At 43.6% G+C, this 19,443-nt stretch overlaps 1 protein-coding gene across 2 annotated transcripts; it reads left to right on the top strand.

Annotated features, from left to right (window-relative positions):
- The first annotated feature begins 156 nt into the window (after nucleotides 1–156).
- Nucleotides 157–19,240, top strand: vps39 (VPS39 subunit of HOPS complex). Of its 2 annotated transcripts, none has more exons than XM_069160711.1 (24): nucleotides 157–840; nucleotides 1,041–1,106; nucleotides 1,208–1,272; nucleotides 1,583–1,625; nucleotides 1,816–1,910; nucleotides 2,798–2,896; nucleotides 3,003–3,095; nucleotides 3,658–3,841; nucleotides 5,768–5,888; nucleotides 6,704–6,824; nucleotides 7,020–7,149; nucleotides 7,413–7,555; nucleotides 7,692–7,832; nucleotides 8,334–8,475; nucleotides 9,490–9,576; nucleotides 10,626–10,699; nucleotides 10,864–11,080; nucleotides 12,104–12,232; nucleotides 12,674–12,776; nucleotides 13,102–13,147; nucleotides 14,247–14,396; nucleotides 16,165–16,299; nucleotides 16,473–16,564; nucleotides 17,407–19,240. In XM_069160711.1, exons 1-24 carry the CDS (start codon nucleotides 768–770, stop codon nucleotides 17,486–17,488), a joined length of 2,631 nt encoding a protein of 876 aa, XP_069016812.1. In that variant the 5' UTR covers nucleotides 157–767; the 3' UTR covers nucleotides 17,489–19,240. The 2 variants fall into 2 exon arrangements, with proteins under 2 accessions (XP_069016812.1, XP_069016814.1); XM_069160713.1 differs by having other exon boundaries at nucleotides 158–840; nucleotides 7,023–7,149.
- The last annotated feature ends 203 nt before the right edge of the window (nucleotides 19,241–19,443 follow it).

The raw sequence follows: 19,443 nt of genomic DNA, 5'->3' as shown, positions 1-19,443 counted from the left end.
CTTTAATTTTACAATTATTGTCGTCACATTTTAGATCCAGAAATCGTGCACATAAAATATTAATTCTGTAATGTGTTAACCATTGTACAGCAGTAGATTCTAGCGCGATGAAATAAATATCGCGATATTTGCACATCACCATTTAACTCTGGTTACAAATGTAATCGCATCTTTGGTCACTGCACCTTTAATGCGTTCCTCGTGAGTGCACGGACTTCTGTCACGTGCCTGTCAAACCCCGAGCGCCTCGCGCAACCGTCGTCAACACAACAGAGGAAGTGGCGAGAAGCTAACCTGGCTAATGAAAACTAAGTGCTAAGGCCAGTCCGGTGTTTATTACCGGCCGTGTTGGGTTAACAACCGTTATGTTAGTCCTTTTTTCATAAAGTAACTGGCTGTCTTTGCTCGGTTTTCAGTCGACGTGGAGCGAGAGGGAACAATGTTTCGGAGCAGTAGCCGTTGGTTGCTAACCCCCAAGCTAGCATGCTAACGATCAGCTGTTGTTTTGGTTGGAGAGATAGCTTGCTAACCAGCCGAACTGTATAGAGTTACAGCAGCAGATGATACCAGGGTTGACCTGACTAGATTTCCGCATTGCGCGACAATACACTGAACTACTCGGTCGGTTAATGGCGACGTATGAGGGTGTACCTCCCTGACCGAGTCATCAGCGGTCAGTCAGTCAGCTGCGGTCCGACAGGCGTCCACCCCGTGTGGGATTCATCCAGCTGAGCGGTGTGAAATTCAATCAGCTATATCGCTTCAAGATGCATGACGCATACGAGCCAGTGCCTATTTTGGAGAAGCTTCCTCTTCAGATCGATTGCCTTGCGGCCTGGGGTGAGTTGTTGACACCTGGAAAGTATCCCACAGCTCACTCTTTTGACATTGAAGTGGTCCCTTCGGGCGTTTATTGAACTGCAGTCTCATGTGTCCCACTTGTGTCCCCACTGACATGAATGATCTTCCTGCAAGCAGGTCACAGCTCAGACTGAAAGTATGTCTGAACCCTCTGACTCTTTGAGTGTCTCTTCCCACAGAGGACTGGCTGCTCGTTGGAACAAAGCCAGGGCATCTTCTTCTCTACCGGATAAAGAAGGATGCAGGTATGAAGGAAACTGATTCCTCGTGTGTCTGCACCACTTACTGTCGCTTTTTTTTTTTTTCCAAATAAATGTTTGTATGAACACATTTCTTTTTCCTTTAGGCACCAACCGGTTTGAGGTGACCCTGGAAAAATCCAACAAGAACTTCTCCAAGAAGATTCAGCAGGTAGATATCTTTTGCAGGATGAGACTCAGGACACGTAACCCTGAAGGGAAGAAGCATTTGTAGTTTGATAAGGGAAGTCACAACTCAAAAGCCTCCAGATTATTAGACCTGCTTTTCCTGTTTTGGCGCTTAATTTTTAAGGATGAGACTCGGATTGTAAACATCTCACTTCACTCTTAAGTTTGCATCTTACTTGCTGTGAATCTCATCTTAAGTGTCTTTTACAGTTGATTTCCACACAAATCCTTGTTTGATTTTGGATTTATTTGGACCAATCCTCCTTTAACTGTGTTTCTCTCTCTGTCTTCAGCTGTACGTCGTCTCACAGTACAAAATCCTCGTCAGTCTTCTGGGTAAGTTTCCCTCACTAACAAATTTATCTCATACGAGTCCAGAAGTTCATGTTCAACTTTAAGGATAGTAGTTCACAAGCTTTTGGGACCTCGAGTTAAGAGATCATGCCTTGTGAATACACGTACAGCACCTAACGTATCTTCATTATCAGGACAAATATTCTGAAATCTCTTTCATTCTTTCCTGCAGAGAACAACATCCACGTCCATGACCTTTTGACCTTCCAGCAGATCACCGTGGTGTCCAAAGCCAAAGGAGCCACGCTTTTTGCATGTGACCTGCAGGTCGGTTACCGTCCCCTTGTGGTTGCAGCCCAGGATTTTGATCACAATGTCAGCCATGGATGTATGAAGAGAGCTGCATACAGTGCAGACATTCAGGCTTGCTGCCAACTGTTCCAGTGGTTCACTTGTGGTTTTGCAACTAAAAAAAAAAATCCCCTGCAGCCTTTAAAGCATTCTTGTCATAGACCACAATAATAAAATAAACTTTTGGCGGGACCACCTAAACTGTTCTCACTAGAAGGGAGCAAAACGGTGCGAGTGGAGTAGTTGAATTAAAGGGCAGGAAAACGAACATCTTAATCTGGAGCTTTTTACGACCAGACCAATTTACAGCTCGCATAATTACTGATTTCTCCCCAGAGCCTTTTAAATGATTTTCTCCTACAATCCAAGCAATGTTTTTCCACCACATTTCAGTACAATGAGAAAAAAAATAGAGAATTAAAGCTTAATGAGTGGTAATTCACAGTATTGAAAACTTCGCCCTCACTTTTCATACCCGGAAGCGACGTCCACTTTTATATACTTTCAGTGCTGGAGACCTAAAAAGCGTTTACGCTCCAACATGTAGGTTTAACCGCCCTTCTTCAGACAGTTGCAGATCCAACATGCTTCTGCTTCCCATCATCACAGAAACGCTTTTTAAATTAGACTTCAACTTCACCATCGGACAAAAAGAAAGAATGCAAAAAGAACACAAGCTGTATTAAATTCTTCCTTTTTTATGTTACAGTTTCATTTTTTTCCTTGGATACGGATCCAAGAAAAAAAATACAGTCATAACAGAGTTTTTCTTTTTTGTTTCCACATGTCTGTGCTGCCCTTATATTTTCCCAAATATAAAGTCACAAATTGTATATTTTGTCTGGGGTTTTTTTTGTGTTCAGCAAACCAGCGCTGGGGAAGAAAGGCTGAGGATGTGTGTCGCTGTGAAGAAGAAACTCCAGCTGTATTACTGGAAGGACAGGGAGTTCCACGAGCTGCAGGTAGAAATTACAGTTGACTCACCGCGCTGTGATTCAAGTTTTAGAAATATTTTCCAATCTGCCGACACATTTAGACGCCTTAATGTTTTCTTTTCGGTCTGTCAAGGGCGACTTTGGTGCACCAGATATTCCGAAGTCTATGGCCTGGTGCGAAAACTCCATATGTGTCGGCTTCAAACGAGACTATTACCTCATCCGGGTACGTGTTGCAGCACAGTGCTTCACTTTTTTTTTTTTTTTTTTTTTTTTTTTTTTACTTCTTATCTTTTATTTATATGCAGCTGCTTATGACTTTTGAGGGTGAAAAACTCCTCCATCGTAGAGTTGCAGAGGTTTGTAGTGGGATCCGAAGAGAACGGCTGTTTTCAGGGATGCATCGAAACATCCATAGAAACCGCGGAAACCAACGCCGCTGCATAATTCACGTTGTTTGTTCTGAGCTGTCATGGCTTTGTAGAAACCTGCTAAAAATGCAGCGCAGCGCTCCATCTTCTCCAACCCTGTCGAGCTGTCGTGACTTGTGCATGAACCCGCTCGAATCCTTTGTGCTTTGCTCCTTCGAAGGAGAACAAACATTTGCGCAGGTTGCCTTCTGATTGTTCAGCACATTTTTCGAGGCAGACGGTTGCGTAACGAGGCTCCTGTCTGTTTGGTTTGTCCTTGAGTTTTGTGTCTAATTTGGGCTCTGCGCTTCCTCCTGATATTTTTACCACATTTATCAGCTATTAATGTTGACTCGCGCCGTCCCTCCTGTCTGCTAGATGGACGGCCGCGGCTCCATCAAGGAGCTATTCCCCACCGGGAAACAGTTGGAGCCTCTGGTCGCCCCGCTGGCTGACGGGAAGGTGGCTGTCGGGCAGGACGACCTCACCGTGGTGCTCAACGAGGAGGGCGTTTGCACCCAGAAGTGCGCCCTGAACTGGACAGATATCCCCATCGCCATGGGTACGAAAACCACTTTTCTCTGCTTCGGCTCTGTTATTTTTCACTTTTTGTCTATTTTCTGCAATCAGCTTGTGAACAGAAAAAGTTACAAAAGAACACACACACACACACACACACTGCTTCAAGCCCGATTCAAGCTGTTTCCAACTTCTGACTTTTTGATGTCTTTGCGAGCAGTTATATGAATAGGAACTGACAGCAAGGTCAAAGGGACACGCAGATACCGAGCAACACGAGCCAGAACACCCTCCCTCGGCTCGCCATGTGTGTCCGTCTTCCACATGGCACAGGAGGTGTTTAGCCAAAATGTGTCACCCCTGGCAGTTAGTTTCACCCTGAGAGGAACAACATGTGCGCCAGCTTTTGTTTCACCGTTTATAACCACCTCAAAAAAAAAAAAAAAAAAACAGCTTTACCGAAACTAAACAAAGCCATCTAGGTTATATTTCAGTAACTGAAACTTGGAGTTTCTCGAGCTTCTATTGGCTTCGCCGAGGATGTTGTTTTCTCTAAATTTGACCACTTAACGTTAACAAGCTCACCCACGATAATCACCACCCTATGTTGGCAAAATACAAAAACCTCATCGGACCAAACAGACACTACAAGAGGAAACCGGTTTTCAGCAATGTGGCATATGAAGAGGAAAGACAAACTGCTGTGAAGACAGTTGGCATAAACTTTACTTTTACTAGTTTATGTGCAGGTTTTTGTTTTGCACATAAATTTTAAAACATAGTTTGTTTAAGAGGAATTTCTTCAGCACAAGAATCTTGAGACTGATCAACTTTTAGATGTTTGAAGTTTGAGTTCTTGTCCTCTTTTCTTTTTTTTTAATCCGTCTGAAGTTTTCAGATTGTCTATCTGTGGTTTAATTTAGTCGTCTGGTATGTGGACTGTGAGCAACAACGCAGCTTGTTCTCTTGTTGTCACGCCAACTGGGCAGGTTTGTTCACATAACACTTAACTGGATATGAACCGAACGCCTGATGAAGCTTTCGGCCTAAATACTGCCGTCTGTCTGTCAGCTGTCTTTTCTCTTTTACCGAATCTTTCCTTCCTTCAAAGTCTTTCTTTCCTCTCCGTCTGAGCCGCATCGTTGTTTTCCACATGTCCGAAGACCTTTCTGATGAGCGTTTTTATTCCGTGGCTAAGACACCGCAGGTCTGTTTGACTGAGGAGCTTTGTGACAGAAGCGATGCAGACGAGTCGTTTCAAAGGCTCTGGGCCTCTGTGCTCAATCTCGATGCAGAAAGGAACAGTATGAAGGGGAAATGAAGCCTCCGAGCTGGGCCTTCATACAGTCTGCAATTTCCTCAATTTGATACAGTCAACGTCGTGGCTCTGACATGCATTGGCAGAGGACGGGAGCTGGTCAGTGGAGAATATACCTAACTTTAAGTAGGCATCGTCTGTCCCGTATCCAACCGAAGGCCAGACTAGATCGCTGGATTTCCTGCCTTTTAAATCCTCCCTCCCTCTCTCCCTCCCTCCCCCGAGAACTTCAAACCTCAGTCACAGCAAACATCCAAAACTCCGAAAGGTGAAAAATAGGATAAAAGTCGGTGTAAACGTCTGATTAAACACAGACAAAAAAACAATTAAACATCTTGCGACGCGCAGCATCAGACATGTTAAAACACTGTTTTCACGCTGCAAAAAGCCACATCAGGACCGCTGGTTGCAGGTGTCAGCTGACATGGAGCAGCGCAGTAAATGGGTCCTTTCAGATACAGCATGTATATATATATATATATCGCAGAATTATTTATTCATAACCTTTAATTTCGATTTTTTTTTTTTTTTCCCCTTTGATATTAATTTCACGGTACCTGTGTGTGAGGATGATTATTCGCAGGAGATGTGTGATACTGTTGGACCCACTTTTAACGGCCCTCCGTACCGTATCTCTTCCGACCTTCTCAGAGCACCAGCCTCCCTACATCATCGCCGTCCTGCCGCGGTACGTGGAGATCCGGACCTTCGAGCCGAGGCTGCTGGTGCAGAGCGTGGAGCTGCAGAGGCCGCGCTTCATCTCGTCAGCCGGGTGAGGCCGCCAACTCTTCTTATCTCCGCAGTCGACGTTCATCCGTCTCATATTTTTTTTTTTTTTTTTTTTTTATCAGTTTTACGGAAAAGTTTGACCTTTTGCACCTCTGTCAAGATTCCCCCCCGCCCCCCATTTCATTCAGGAAGTTGCGCAAAGATTGCAGCGTCTTGAGGGATTTTGGAAATGTGTGTTTCTTCCATCAAATTCTCTTGGTATTTATTTATCTATTTTAGCTGTAATTGAATGAGTTGACATTTTTTTTTAAATGTGGTCAAGAAGGCGGGCAAAGAGGAACAGAGCAATGACTGGTGTACGCATCGCTGAAGAGGTTAAATACACACAAAAAGTGCTGCATCGTTTTACATTATAGCGAAAACATTGTATAATAAGAAACATTTCTTGATTTTGTTGTGTTTATCAGAATGATACGCTGTTAAATGAAGAAGTGTTTCTTGTGAGAAGACTGTTTTGTTAAGTTGTAATAAGAATGAAATTATATAACTTTCGCATAAAAATTGGACACCGAGGAAAACGCCTTCATTTCGGCCTTTTTGAGGTTAAACAAAAATCAGTCTTCAGTGGATATTTGCGGCCCCGCCGGCAGCTTTGATAATGAACGTGTGCCTTTTAACATCCGTTGAAGAACATCCTGCATCATCTGTCGCTTTCATCATTTCTCTCCGTCTCTCATGACGACAACGCCGCTGATGATGTCGGTCCATCCTTTCGGAAGAGAAACCACTTCTGTTCCAACCCTCTTCTCCCTAATCTCGTTTTTTTTTTTTCTCCTCCTCTGATCTGATCTTTCGCAGGCCAAATATCGTGTACGTCGCCAGCAACCATTTCGTGTGGCGCCTGGTTCCCGTCTCCATCGCCAGCCAGATTCGGCAGCTCCTCCAGGACAAGCAGTTCGAGCTGGCTCTTCAGCTGGCGGTGAGCAGCGCGACCGCTCGCCTCACTTTTAAACCGTCTCGTTGAACTTCCCGAGGATTCGATTTGCGCTTCAGCTCCCGGGACGGAACATTAAAACCACTCATCTTTGATTAGGACAAACTTTGTACTTACATTCTGAGAAACAAATTAAAGAGGCTTAGCCGTAGCGTGATGACTTTTTCCTCTTTCCGCCAGAAGATGAAGGATGATTCAGACGGCGATAAGAAGCAGCAGATACATCACATCCAGAATCTCTTCGCCTTCAATCTGTTCTGCCAGAAGAGATTCGATGACTCCATGCAGGTGTTTGCCAAACTTGGCACAGGTACGACTCCTCTCCCGATTTTTCTCCCCGCTCGCGCCGACATCTGTCCGACTCGGCGATAAGCCCGTACATCTTGAATGATGTAATGGCGAATGTTTATTCCGCCTCGACATCTGCTGCTTATTGTGTCTTCTGTGATGATGTCACCTTGTTTCCTTGCCCGCAATGAGCTTTCGAATCGATGCCGTTTTTGTTTGTATTGTAAACTCTTGTAAAGATTATAATAATACCCTCACCCCACCCCTCTCAACCGTCCTCGGCAGATCCCACACACGTGATCGGTCTGTACCCGGACCTGCTGCCTTCAGGCTACCGCAAGCAGCTGCACTACCCCAACCCGCTGCCCACGCTGTCGGGGGCGGAGCTGGAGAAGGCTCATCTCGCTCTCATCGATTACCTCACCCAGGTGTGTGTGTGTGTGTGTGTGTGTGTGTGTGTGTCCGTGTCCTTACTGTACAGGGGAAAGGAGAAAAATAAACAATAGAAACGACACGAGAAAGAGGAACGTTAACATTGTCCGTCTTTCTTCGCCGTCCTGACAGAAACGCAGCCACCTTGTGAAACAGCTGAACGACTCCGACCCGTCCACAACGTCTCCTCTCATGGAGGGAACGCCCACCATCAAGAGCCGCAAAAAACTCCTGCAGATCATCGACACCACCCTGCTGAAGTGCTACTTGCATGCAAGTCATGAATATTATTGTTTGTTTGTTTGTTTTTATTTATTTTTCTTCTGTGCATATAGAAATCGCAAACGTATCGAGACCGCTGCTCACACACATTAAAAAAAAAAAAAAAAAAAAAAAACTTCCGCATGCAGCGGGAACATCCTGCGAACATTTTAACAGGTCGTTGGCAGTTAGAAGCAACGCGAGCTTGACTCGAGTTTGCGGCACTTAGTTGTTTCAGTAAAGTAGAAACCCGGTTCAACAACGCAACATAATGAGCCGGGCGGTCCTGTGCGTCAAGAACTGTTCACTTGTGTTGGAGGGAGGAGCGAGACCGCAGATGTGAGCAGCCGAAGTGAACTTCACCGCGGAAGGAACTCTCAAAGTAGATTTAAATTGCCGCATTATTTAGTTAATAAGCACACGCGTTGAGTGCGCTGAAAGAGCATTTTGTGTCGCGATTTGTCAACTGTATAAATGTAATGAATAATGTTCTGGTGTCGTCACCTCGCGCAGACCAACGTGGCCCTGGTGTCGCCGCTCCTTCGTCTGGAGAACAACCACTGCCACATCGAGGAGAGCGAGTGCGTCCTGAAGAAAGCTCAAAAGTGCAGCGAGCTCATCATTCTCTATGAAAAGAAGGGCCTGCACCAGAAAGGTAAAGGGGGTCGGCCTGCATGCAACAAAACCCCCCCCCAAAAATGCTCATCATATCGTGAACGTTTCTTGTGGCGCTAAATCGGAGTTGAAAAACTGTTTCGCCCGCCGGTTCACCTTCAGCTGGTCCGAGTCCATCTGTGAGAAAAGTCTGCACAAATGTAGCGTTCTTTCTTACAAGAAGTCCATGTACTTGTTTAATATGTTTAATTAATGTTAAACACCCTTTGTATACATCTCGTAAACAAAGTAAGAACTGATTTCCCTTGAAGCTTCCTCCAAGATGAATGTTTTCAGGAGGGGAACGTAACCATCATTATTTATCAGCGAGTGCGCTCCCAGCATAACAACCAAACACAACCCAACATCTGTTCCCAGTCTCTCTTTTGAAATTGGATGTTGAGGGGTTCAGTGTTTAAATGTCAGATCACTTCATGCCAAACCTTCGTCAGGGATCTCCTCATTGACTTTATTTGGCAGCGGTTTATGTGCTCGTAGCCGATTATTCGCGCAAGAAACAAGAAGAATAGTTTTATTTATAATATTTATTTACAAGTCGTCATAGTACTGTAGTATTGATGTTAGATTGTCCTCCCATCGTGCAGGCCTTGTTCAGGTTCCGGGTGGTTCAGACAGTCTATCTCCGAGGAGGTTTCCTGCATGTGGTCCACTCCTCGTTCTCGTAAATCTGAGCTGTCGAAACCTTGTTGTTTTTTTTGGGGGGTTCCTGGCGCTGTTCTGCAGCAGATTCTGGGCCGCTCTCGCTGCGAGCGCGGCTGGTTTGAATTAGCCTGCTGCAGTTTCGTGCATCGTGATGTCATGGCTCTCTCTCTCCGCGGCTGCCAACTGAAACCAGCTGCTTCCCGGCCGCCAATTAACACCACACACACGCTCCGTCCGCTCGCTGCTGACGGAGGGATTATGTAACGCAGATGACACCGAGCTACTTGACTAATCTCACATTTGTGTGTGTGTGTGTGTGTGTGTGTGTGTGTGTCCCTCCTCGTCCTCACAGCTCTGCAGGTGCTGCTGGACCAGTCCACCAAGGCCAACTCTCCCCTGAAGGGCCACGAGCGAACGGTGCAGTACCTCCAGAGACTCGGTGAGCTTCGGCTCCGGTCCATTTCTAACTCCACGCTGTCAGACCTCTCGCCTCTGCTGCTCATGTTAAATCTGCTGAACAGATTTTTTTTTTTTTTTTTTTATTCAATTTTTTTTTTTTTTTTGGGAAAGACTCTGAGAAAGCCGTCACGCTGATTGATTGCGGATGAAACGTAATGATTAAATTCTGTCAGATGTGATAGTCTGCAGTATTCCTGGCACTGACTCAATATGAAGTTTTTGCTCATCCGTGTCTGTTTTTATTAAACCAAATTGTTTCCAACATCGGTGTAATGATGAGATAATTACTGGTTGAAGGTTTTCGTTTGGTTTTAAAACAATCATGTTGTGATTCATTTTCATTCAAGCATCAGCTTTTCGCCACTAAATGATCACAAATACCAAAACCTGCTTGGATGCTTTCAGCGGTTTAATTTGATAATGAAACGATAACAATAAAAAGGTCTTTTTATTTTTATTTTTTTTTGTGATAATTTTCAAGTTGTCACCATGTCACGGACAACAACAAAACTCTTTTCTTGTACGCTGATACGTACATTTTCTACATGTGTCCATATAAAGTTGTCATGCAATGCGACGGCACTGGAGTTTTTCCATTTTTATTTTACAAAAATGAGAATTTATTAGAGGCAGCATATATAAAGTTCTGTGGGAGGAAAATAGTGAGATTGCATGATCAGATTGATCATATTGATTATGATCATATTGTCTTTATTTGATTATTATTTATTTTGAGTGTAGCATTGTCTCGATACACTTCACAGACAAAGAAAAACTAAAATATGAAATATCAAAAAGATTTCAGGGGGGGGGAGAGAGAGAGAGAGAGAGAGAGAGAGTATAAACAAAGACAAAAATGGCCAAAGCTGTACAAACCAGAGAGACGGTGCTGCATGGGTCACTTTGAAGGAAGTTTTGTGATTTTTTTTTTTATTTTTTATTTTTTTATTTTTTTTTTTAATAGCTGATTATGATCTTTTATTGTGGTTTTTTTATGCTTGAAGTTAATCTTGTCTACCTCTGACACAGGAGTGGAGAATCTGGGCATCATCTTTGAGTTCTCTCCCTGGGTGCTGAAGATCTGTCCTGAAGACGGCCTGAAGGTGAGCGTGGACGTTTCACGTGTTCACGTTTGATTCTTAGATGCTCCAGATATTCACGATGACAGTCGGCTCTCTGATCAGAGAAGTGCAGTCTGACTCTGTTTTACGTCCCCCGAGGTCGGCCGGTAAAAAAAAAAAAAAAGCCTCCTTTTCTTCCCGTCCAGATCTTCACTGAAGACCTGACCGAGGTGGAGACGTTGCCCCGAGACAAGGTGCTGCAGTTCCTGAAGGAGGGCTTTGAGGAGCTCGCCATCCCTTATCTGGAGCACATCATCTACGTGTGGGACGATAAGGGCCCCGAGTTTCACAACGTGCTGATTCAGCTCTACCTTGGGAGGGTCCAGGGCCTCATGAAACAGTACCTCAACTCGCTGCCCGAAGGTACGAGCGGGAGAAACGTCCCCCGGTGTGTCGGGGAACTCGAAGTCGTTAGAAGTTTTACAGCTTTTTTTTTACCACTTTAAAAAGTATGAAAATAAGTTTTTAGGCATTTCCACAAGAAATAATGGGCTTTATTTTTTTCATTTTCCTCCCGAATAAAAAGATGTCTAACTCCTAAAATTTAGCGATGTCGACATAAAACGGAGGCAAATGATTTAAATGGAAGAGCAGGATCCCCTCCATCGTTTCAAAAAAAAAAAAAAATCAACTCGATGCCAAAATGAGAATTATTTTTTTAATTTATGATACCACTTTCATGCATATGGATTCACTTTGCCTCTTTGTTTCGAGAGTCGTCTCTCATTTCTTTGCAGATAAAACTTGTGTCAGGATTTATTATCGAGTCCATCTGTCTCCTTACTGCTCTTCCAGGCAACATGCATCGAAATGTTTGGCCGACAACAATAGAAACGACTACTAAAACGGATAAATGTGACCTTAGGCAGGTTATGAAGAATGTTGCAGTGTTATTGATATTAAGATATTGTGTCTCAGACATTAATGAGATTCTCAAAAACAACAAAACGTCACACGGTTAATTATAGTTTCAATTTGGCACGAATTAAAGCAAAGGAAGCATGTCGAGGAGCTAAATTGAATTATTTAGTCACAAAATTAAAAACGACTGAAGCCTTAAAGGTTCAAATTTGTCGCTTGGGAAACACTGATAAAATTAAGTCTGCAACAGTTATTTCATTATGGATTAATATGCAGATTATTTTCTGTATTCATTTATTAATAATTCATCAAAAAACCGGAATAAATTCTCCTCCAAATGTTTTTAAATTGCCTGTTTTTGCTCGCCTGCTGTTTAATACGTCTAAAATTTTCATTTGTTTCCATAGAAAAATAAGAGTAAGCAGTAAACTTTTGAATGTTCAGACTAATTAATACCTAGAACAACGTTTTTTTTTTTTTTTTAACCTGCCGTATGCTGTATTCAACACGTCTCTGTTCCCGCAGGAGTTCCCGCCGTCGCTGCTGGGATGGAGAAAGGAGATCTGGGAGAGTTCAGGAACAAGCTGCTGTCCTTCCTGGATATTTCGAGCAGCTACGAACCGGCCAGACTGATCAGCGACTTCCCCTTCGACGGTACGAACTGACTTCACACGTAGATGACGAACCGCGTGGACGCCGGACAAACAAGGCATCGCTTCCTGAACAAACACAAACCGGGATGTGGGTTTAGTTTCTGATCCGTTTAGAAGAATAAGAGTGTGTGTGTGTGTGTGTGTGTGTGTGTGTGTGTGTGTGTGTGTGTGTGTGTGTGTGTGTGTGTGCGCGCGCGCGTGTGCGTAGCGTTTACTCCGTAGGCGGGGAAGGAAATTGTCTTTTAACACATTAGAAACCGAAATGATGGATTTTCTTATCGGGATTTATTGAACGGGTGCTTCGGGGGGGGGGGGGGACGCCGCTCCTCCCCCGCATTTCCCGTCGCCTCACGCGGCATATGTTCTCGGATCCAGAGGAAAGTTTTGCTAGAGTTTCTATAGATTCAGGCAGTGGGATGTAACTGTGTTTTCCATCTCAAAGGGCTGCTGGAGGAGCGGGCGCTGCTGCTGGGTCGCATGGGAAAACACGAGCAGGCGCTCTTCATCTACGTGCACATCCTGAAAGACACCCGCATGGCTGAGGAGTGAGTCCGATCCTGCATAACCGTGTTTGAAATTAACGCCGATGTTTTGCACACGCCAGCCAGCCGGTTCCACTAATTATCTTCTGACTCGTTAACGCAGAGCCGTGAAGTTCGCTTCTGCACTCAAAGCACATTTAATTGCACGATTTTATTTATTTATTTATTTTTAAATTTCTTCTGCAAAAAATAAATTCCACGGAACACAATTGAAATCTGTGACTTCATGATTACAGTTGGCCGGATTGATCAAGAACACATTGTGGAGTTGAGCAGAAGTTTCCCCTTTTAGTATCTGCTCATGATTATCTGTGTGTTTTGTTTGCAGATATTGTCACCGTCACTACAACAGTTCAGTGGAGGGAAACAAAGATGTGAGTAGTCTTCAGTGTAAAATCGGGTTTGTTTGGTTTTTTTTTTTTTTTTTATTGTCCACTTGAATTTAGTCAACTTTGTTGTGTCCTCCTGGATTTTATTACAGTTCTGTTGCGTTTATTCTTTTATGATCAGTTTGTCCGCTCTGTTGCCTTCTGCTAAGTGTCTTTGTGTTTGCAGAAAGCGCGACACAAATATAATGGATAATTCATGGTGCTGGCACGTTGCCAGATTTACAAACATTTTCTCCAGTTCTGTACTTTCCTCCAAACCACAAAAGTGACAGCTGAAGTTGTCTATTGTTTTTTGTTTTTTTTATATAAAGTGCTGTGACGAACCAAAACCAACTCTACAGCGCTGAAAATTAATTAATGGTGTTCCTGTGAAGGTCACAAAGAAAGAGGATCCCTGTTTGCTGTGTAAACTTTACTATAAGCCGATTAGAAAGGAGAAGTTTGACATTTTCGGGAAGAAGTTTATATCATATTATAGCCAGCGGCTGGTTAGCGTAGCTTAGCATACACACTGAAAACGGGGGGAAACTGCTAGCCTGGCTCCGTTCACGTTACATTTCATTCATGCAAACGCTAAAGTGATAAAATGTTCAACATAAACGTGTTTAAGAGGCTTTCGCACTTCAGGGTTTGTCTGCATGAAACAAATGAGATATTATGTGTTGATTAGTGGACTTTAATGGTGCTCGTTGGTGGATGTTTTCCAGGGAAGCAACATGTTTTGTGCTGCTCTCCCATCTTAAGGTTAAATATTTTACATTATTTCTTCAAATATCACACAATTTTTGTGTGTAAACAGGTTCCTTCTAATGTTTAATCTCTTTTCTAATTTATTATATCTAATATTCTTTCTATTGTATCACGGCAAATATGATCATGCTTCTTTCTTGCTGTTGTAATTCACGAATCCTTTTGACACCGTATTGTTAATTGCTTGTAATTATTGTCCAACGTAATATTTTCTGCTTTTCCCTTTGCTTTTGTTGTGAAAGTTTCTCCTGTTTTATTTCAGATGAAATAAGAGATTCTGATATAAAAAATCTGGACTAATCGCGGTGTCAACACCTGCGTTCCCGCTCCGCAGGTTTATCTGTCTCTGCTTCGGATGTACCTGTCTCCTCCTGACGTCCACTGCCTGGGGCCCATCAAGATGGAGCTGTCGGAGCCTCAGGCCAACCTCCAGGCAGCCCTGCAGGTCCTGGAGCTGCACCACAGCAAGCTCAACACCACCAAGGTAAAGAACCAGCGGCACAAAGCTCAGCCCGGTCAAATTCACCCAAAGTTCTCGTTCCATTTGAATACGCGAGGCAGATCGGTCAAGGAACTCGCAAATCCTCCAACTGAGTAAAGCAGTTGGAGGAAGAATTACTTTCCAATTCAGTGCCGGGCAGAGGCGTCTTGTTTTAGACTGGATTAAAAAAAAAAAAAACGAGATTAGAAAGCATGATTAAAGACCGCGTGGGAAAAAAAAAAAAAAAAAAAGAACAGAACGCATCTTCTTTAAGGATTTGATTTAGTTCGTGTTTGTTTTGTTTTTAGAGCGACATGAGACAGTTTCACGCTGTCGGGGGGGTAATCAAGCCGCTTCGCTGCGTGACAGAAAACCAGAAAAAGATTTCCGCTCTCGTCTCCCTCGAGAGGCGTCTGAACGCAGCGTGAGCGCCGTTCGATGAAACTCCTTTTTCTTTTTTCTTTTTTTTTTCTTTCGTCTCATTCAGCACCCGAACAGCAAAGAGTTAATTGAATAAAAACCGGCTCGTGACCTATTTTGTTTGTCAAAGTTTCGCACAGTCCGGTAAAGAAGATATCCTGAGAGGAGCGTGTCTCTACAAGCCCTCATCAGACTGTTCATTCTTTTCGTGCGATTAATTCACACGTTATTTTCCGGACCGTAGCTTCTGTCGTCGGTTGCTTTCACTAACTACTAACTACTATACGGGGAAAAAAAATAGCCATGCTTTATTTTTCCGCGAAGAGGCGGATTTTTTCTTTCTTTCTGACCTTCAACCGGTCACATGATGCACATCCCGACTTCCCTCAGTGGAGAATCTCCCTTCAGATGATGTGCTGAGACGGCACATTTTACAAACCGCTTCCTTTCAAACGAACCCCCATCTTCAGGATTTCTCCTGCAAGGTGGCTTTAAAAGTAAAGATTTAAAGTTCGTTCTTAATCTCGGGAGCAGTATTTTACAAAAAGAAAAACAAAAGAAAGTGTTTGTAAAAAGAAGACATTTTAATCCAGGTCAGCTGCCGAGTGGACTTTTGAGGTGAGATTGTTTTGTTTGCTGCCGTTTTCAAATTGGAGAAAAAAAAACAACATGAAGCTGCTCTCCTGTCCGGCTCCTTCTGAAGCCAATATACGCCGAAAAGCTTCGTGGACGTGCTTCGGTTTTTCTGGTGTAGTAAAGACATCGCCAATCTAATTATAATACACACTATTTACGATATTAAACACGAACGCCCACAGCTGGGACTTGTTGTGAATTATCTCCCCGTTAGGAAACACACGAGCTGTTATTACTGTCTGCTGCCAGCTCTGTTCCTAAGTTTATTTTTCAGCAGGAAACACTCAGTCTGTGCTGTCTGAGTTTAAACAAGGCGATGTGCGCTAATTCAATTGACTTAAATGAAGGACAGCAGGACGACCGGGCCTCGATTGTGTCGAGTTATTCTGATTTCTGATTCAGTTCTGAAGATGTTCAAGAGACAAGAGGGACAAGAAATGAGCTTTTTCCAAGAGAGCGTAATTTCATCATGACTGTAATTGTATTAATGCCGACGATGCGTCTGTTACAAGTCTTTTTTTATTGATGCTCCCTCCGCAGCCGCTGGAGAAGATGCTCATTTTTAAACGGATTATGCTTTTATTACATTTTCTCAATCCAATCCACGGAGTTTCCTGCAGTATATTTTGAACTGTTAACGTCTGGTCAACGGTGTTTTAACGAGCCGGTGTTTGTTTTTTTGTTTGTTTGTTTTTTTCTTTCCTTTCTTTTCCAGGCCATTAATCTGCTCCCGGCAAACACTCAGATCCGGGAGATCCGGGTCTTCCTGGAGAGCGTGCTGGAGGAGAAGGCTCAGAGGAAACGCTGCAACCAGGTGCTGAAGAGTCTGCTGCAGGCCGAGTTCCTCCGGGTGAGTCCTGGACAGTGACGCTTTGATACAGATTAGAAATTTCGATTAAGCGTCCAGTACGAGATGAAATAAGAAGTGAGTTGTCGGTGAGACGTATTCCTGAAGCTTAAAAGACGAAGCTTTTGGCGGCGCCCCGCTGACCCGCTGTTTCCGCTCCTGTCGTCCGTGTCCAGGTGCAGGAGGAGCGAATCTTCCACCAGCAGGTTAAATGTGTCATCACGGAGGAAAAGACCTGCAGAGTCTGCAAGAAGAAGATCGGAAACAGGTGACGCCGCCTTTTAAGATGCGCTCCCGCCAACGTCGTTTGGTCTGAGCCAAAATGACGAGCGTGAAAGTCGCCTCGGGCCGCGGCGGTCTCGGTCGGAGCCGAGCCGCGGCTCGGTTCGGTTCGGTTGCAGCGCGAGAACGCTTCCTGGTTGGTTCGGACCGTCGGAACGATTACAGGAAGCGGAGTCATCGCTCATTAAACAACAGGAAAGAAAGCAAAAAACGAGGCGCTGCGACACAACATGGAGAGAAGGAGAGTTTTTAACTGTGATTTGGTCCAATAAAAAAAAAAAGAAATCAAAACTCGGCTTTAAAAACATAAAGATGCATCAACTTATCTTCGGAGAGGAAAATAAGAGCCGGTCCTAACGGCATAATAATGATAATATAATGGCAATGAAATAAATCTGTGCCTGCATTCAGTCAGTCGGTCAGACGCAGCAAACCAGTTTATATAAAGATGTTACAGAGACGTTGATATGTCGGACTTTCAGCTGTGAAAATGCCTCTCGTTCTTTTCTTTTTTCTTTTTTTTTTTAACGTTTTTACACAATTTATAATCGGTATGAAAATATTAACTTTACTTTTATATAATTATCTTCCATTTTGTCTCTGAAATTGTATCTTAAATCTTATTCTTTCTCCTCCTGACTGTGAATGTTAAATCTTGACAGAGTGGGTGTCTTATTTTTTTCAATCTCCTCAATGCAGTTGTATTGATTTGACCCACATTTTTCACCCCCCGAGCTGCTTCTCATATTAACCCGACACTTGTTTTTGTGCGTGTTTGTTTTCCAGCTGATAATAATCCTCCCGTTGTGTCTGTTGTGTGCGTTCCAGTGCGTTCGCCAGGTATCCCAACGGCGTGGTGGTGCATTACTTCTGCTGCAAAGACCGCAACGCCTGTCCCACCGAGCAGTGACGCCCCCCCACTCCCCTCTCCCCGCCCGCCGACCCCGCCGCTCGGACGTCTTTTGAACTACGAATGCGGCCGCGGGTCGGCGGAGTTTCGTGTCCAAAGCTCCCTCGCGGGGCGCTCAGAGACCCGAGCTCAACCTCCGTCGACGCGGAGCGGCTCGACGCCTTTTTTTTTTCTCCCCTCTCCTCTCTGTGCATGAAGAAGCAGGAGGAATGTCCGGGGTCGCTCGACACGAGGGGAGAGAGAGAGACGCTGACATTTGGGAAAAAAAAAAAAGAAGCATGTGTCACCGTAACGCTAGAAGGGGATCCTCCGCTTCCCGTCGGGGCAGGACACGGGTCGCCGTGACAACAGACGTTCGTTCTCAGCAGGAGGACCGGCACGGTCATCTTTTTTTTATTTCGCTTCCACCCTCCCCAACCTCCACCTCCACCTCCACCTCTCCTGTAACACTGTCGGCCTCAAACACTTCTGAATATGCCATAAAGACTCTGCGGGAGTTCTGCTAAATGCCTTCTGTGACTGAAGATTGTACTCCACTGAAGTCATGACTGTTCTGTTGGCGCGTGCACGTTTTTTCTGTTTTATTTAAACCTCCTCCGGCTCACGTTTACTGTCCGAACATGATTAGGACCAGACTCTTACAGAATAATCACAGAACGTCTCTCCTCAGACTTTAATTATATAATTGTAGAGCTGCTGTGATTAGTTGATAATTGATGAATCATTTCAGTCATTTTTCATGCAGAAAAAGATCAACTTTACAAGTTCAAGCCTTTTTTTTTTCTTTTTTTTTTCTGCGTGATGTCGACCCCAGAAAGACTAGCTAACCCATAAATAACAAATAAATAAAGGTATACGTGACGGTAATTTGAATATCTTTTTATTTTGGACTGTCGCTCAAACAAAACAAACAAGCTCGAGACGTAACTCTGGTTTTAGAGGAATTCTTCTTCCCATTTTTCAGACTAAATGATTAATTCGTGAAAATAAAAGGCTGATTTATTGAATCAAACTGTTTGCCAACATTAGCCACCAGAATTTTCCCGTCATATCATAACCGAGTAAGGCCGGAGTGCCTTTCATTGCTCATGACTTCTGTATTTTTTATTTTTTTTATTTATAATGAATAATATCGTGTCATTTCCTCTTTCAAACTGGTCTCGCACGAACGACAGATCACAAAACTACTGCACTTTAAAAAGTGGATTATTTATCACCTAATCACACAATCAGAACTGGAAGTGATGTGAGTGACGTGAGAGGAGTGACGGATCTGTGACTTTTAATGGCAATATTGATACAAGACGTGTCTGTTTACTGCCCACGTGGGAGGTAATTCAAGAAGCAGGACTTTAGTGATGAATGTGTGTTTTGAGGAGTTTTGTGTCCAGAGTGTCTTTTTGTTCGGTGACTCAAAGCACATGTTTTGATGACTCGGAGGTGATTTTAAAGTCACCTATCCAGTCATTTGTAGCATCATCTGCGTCTCCTGCTCCTTTTAAAACGCACCCTCTCTTCCCCTGCTCTCCAAAGTTTGCACACATTTTCTGCTCGGACTGTTTCAGATTTGGTGTTTTTTTGTTTTTGTTTTGTTTTTTCGGTACCGCTGCGTGTAAACTGTGTTAATACTGAGAGTGGTTTGATTGTGAAGGGCGACCCAGCAGGTACTCTGTCTCTCTCTGTCTGGCTTTAATCAGTAATAATAATAATAATAATAAAAAAAACATTTCCACTCATGTTGGAGCGTGTGTTCACAGTGGTTCACCGTGAAGGTGTTCATCTTATTTCTTCTTTTGTTTGTTGAGGCTGGAGGGAATGTTCTGGAGAATAATGCTGCCACTGTGAAAACACACTTTCTAAAAGAGTTTGATGCAAAATGTATTGAAGCCCGGTAACGCCAAAAGGAAAATAAGTTAAAAAAAAAATTAAAAAAAAAAATGTTCTAATTAGAAGTA

The sequence above is a fragment of the Embiotoca jacksoni genome, unplaced genomic scaffold (assembly GCF_022577435.1).
Source record: "Embiotoca jacksoni isolate LCO1_2020_lvr unplaced genomic scaffold, fEmbJac1.0.p SCAF_27, whole genome shotgun sequence".
Classification (NCBI taxonomy): domain Eukaryota; kingdom Metazoa; phylum Chordata; class Actinopteri; family Embiotocidae; genus Embiotoca; species Embiotoca jacksoni.
This window is presented reverse-complemented; position numbering and strand designations above follow the sequence as displayed.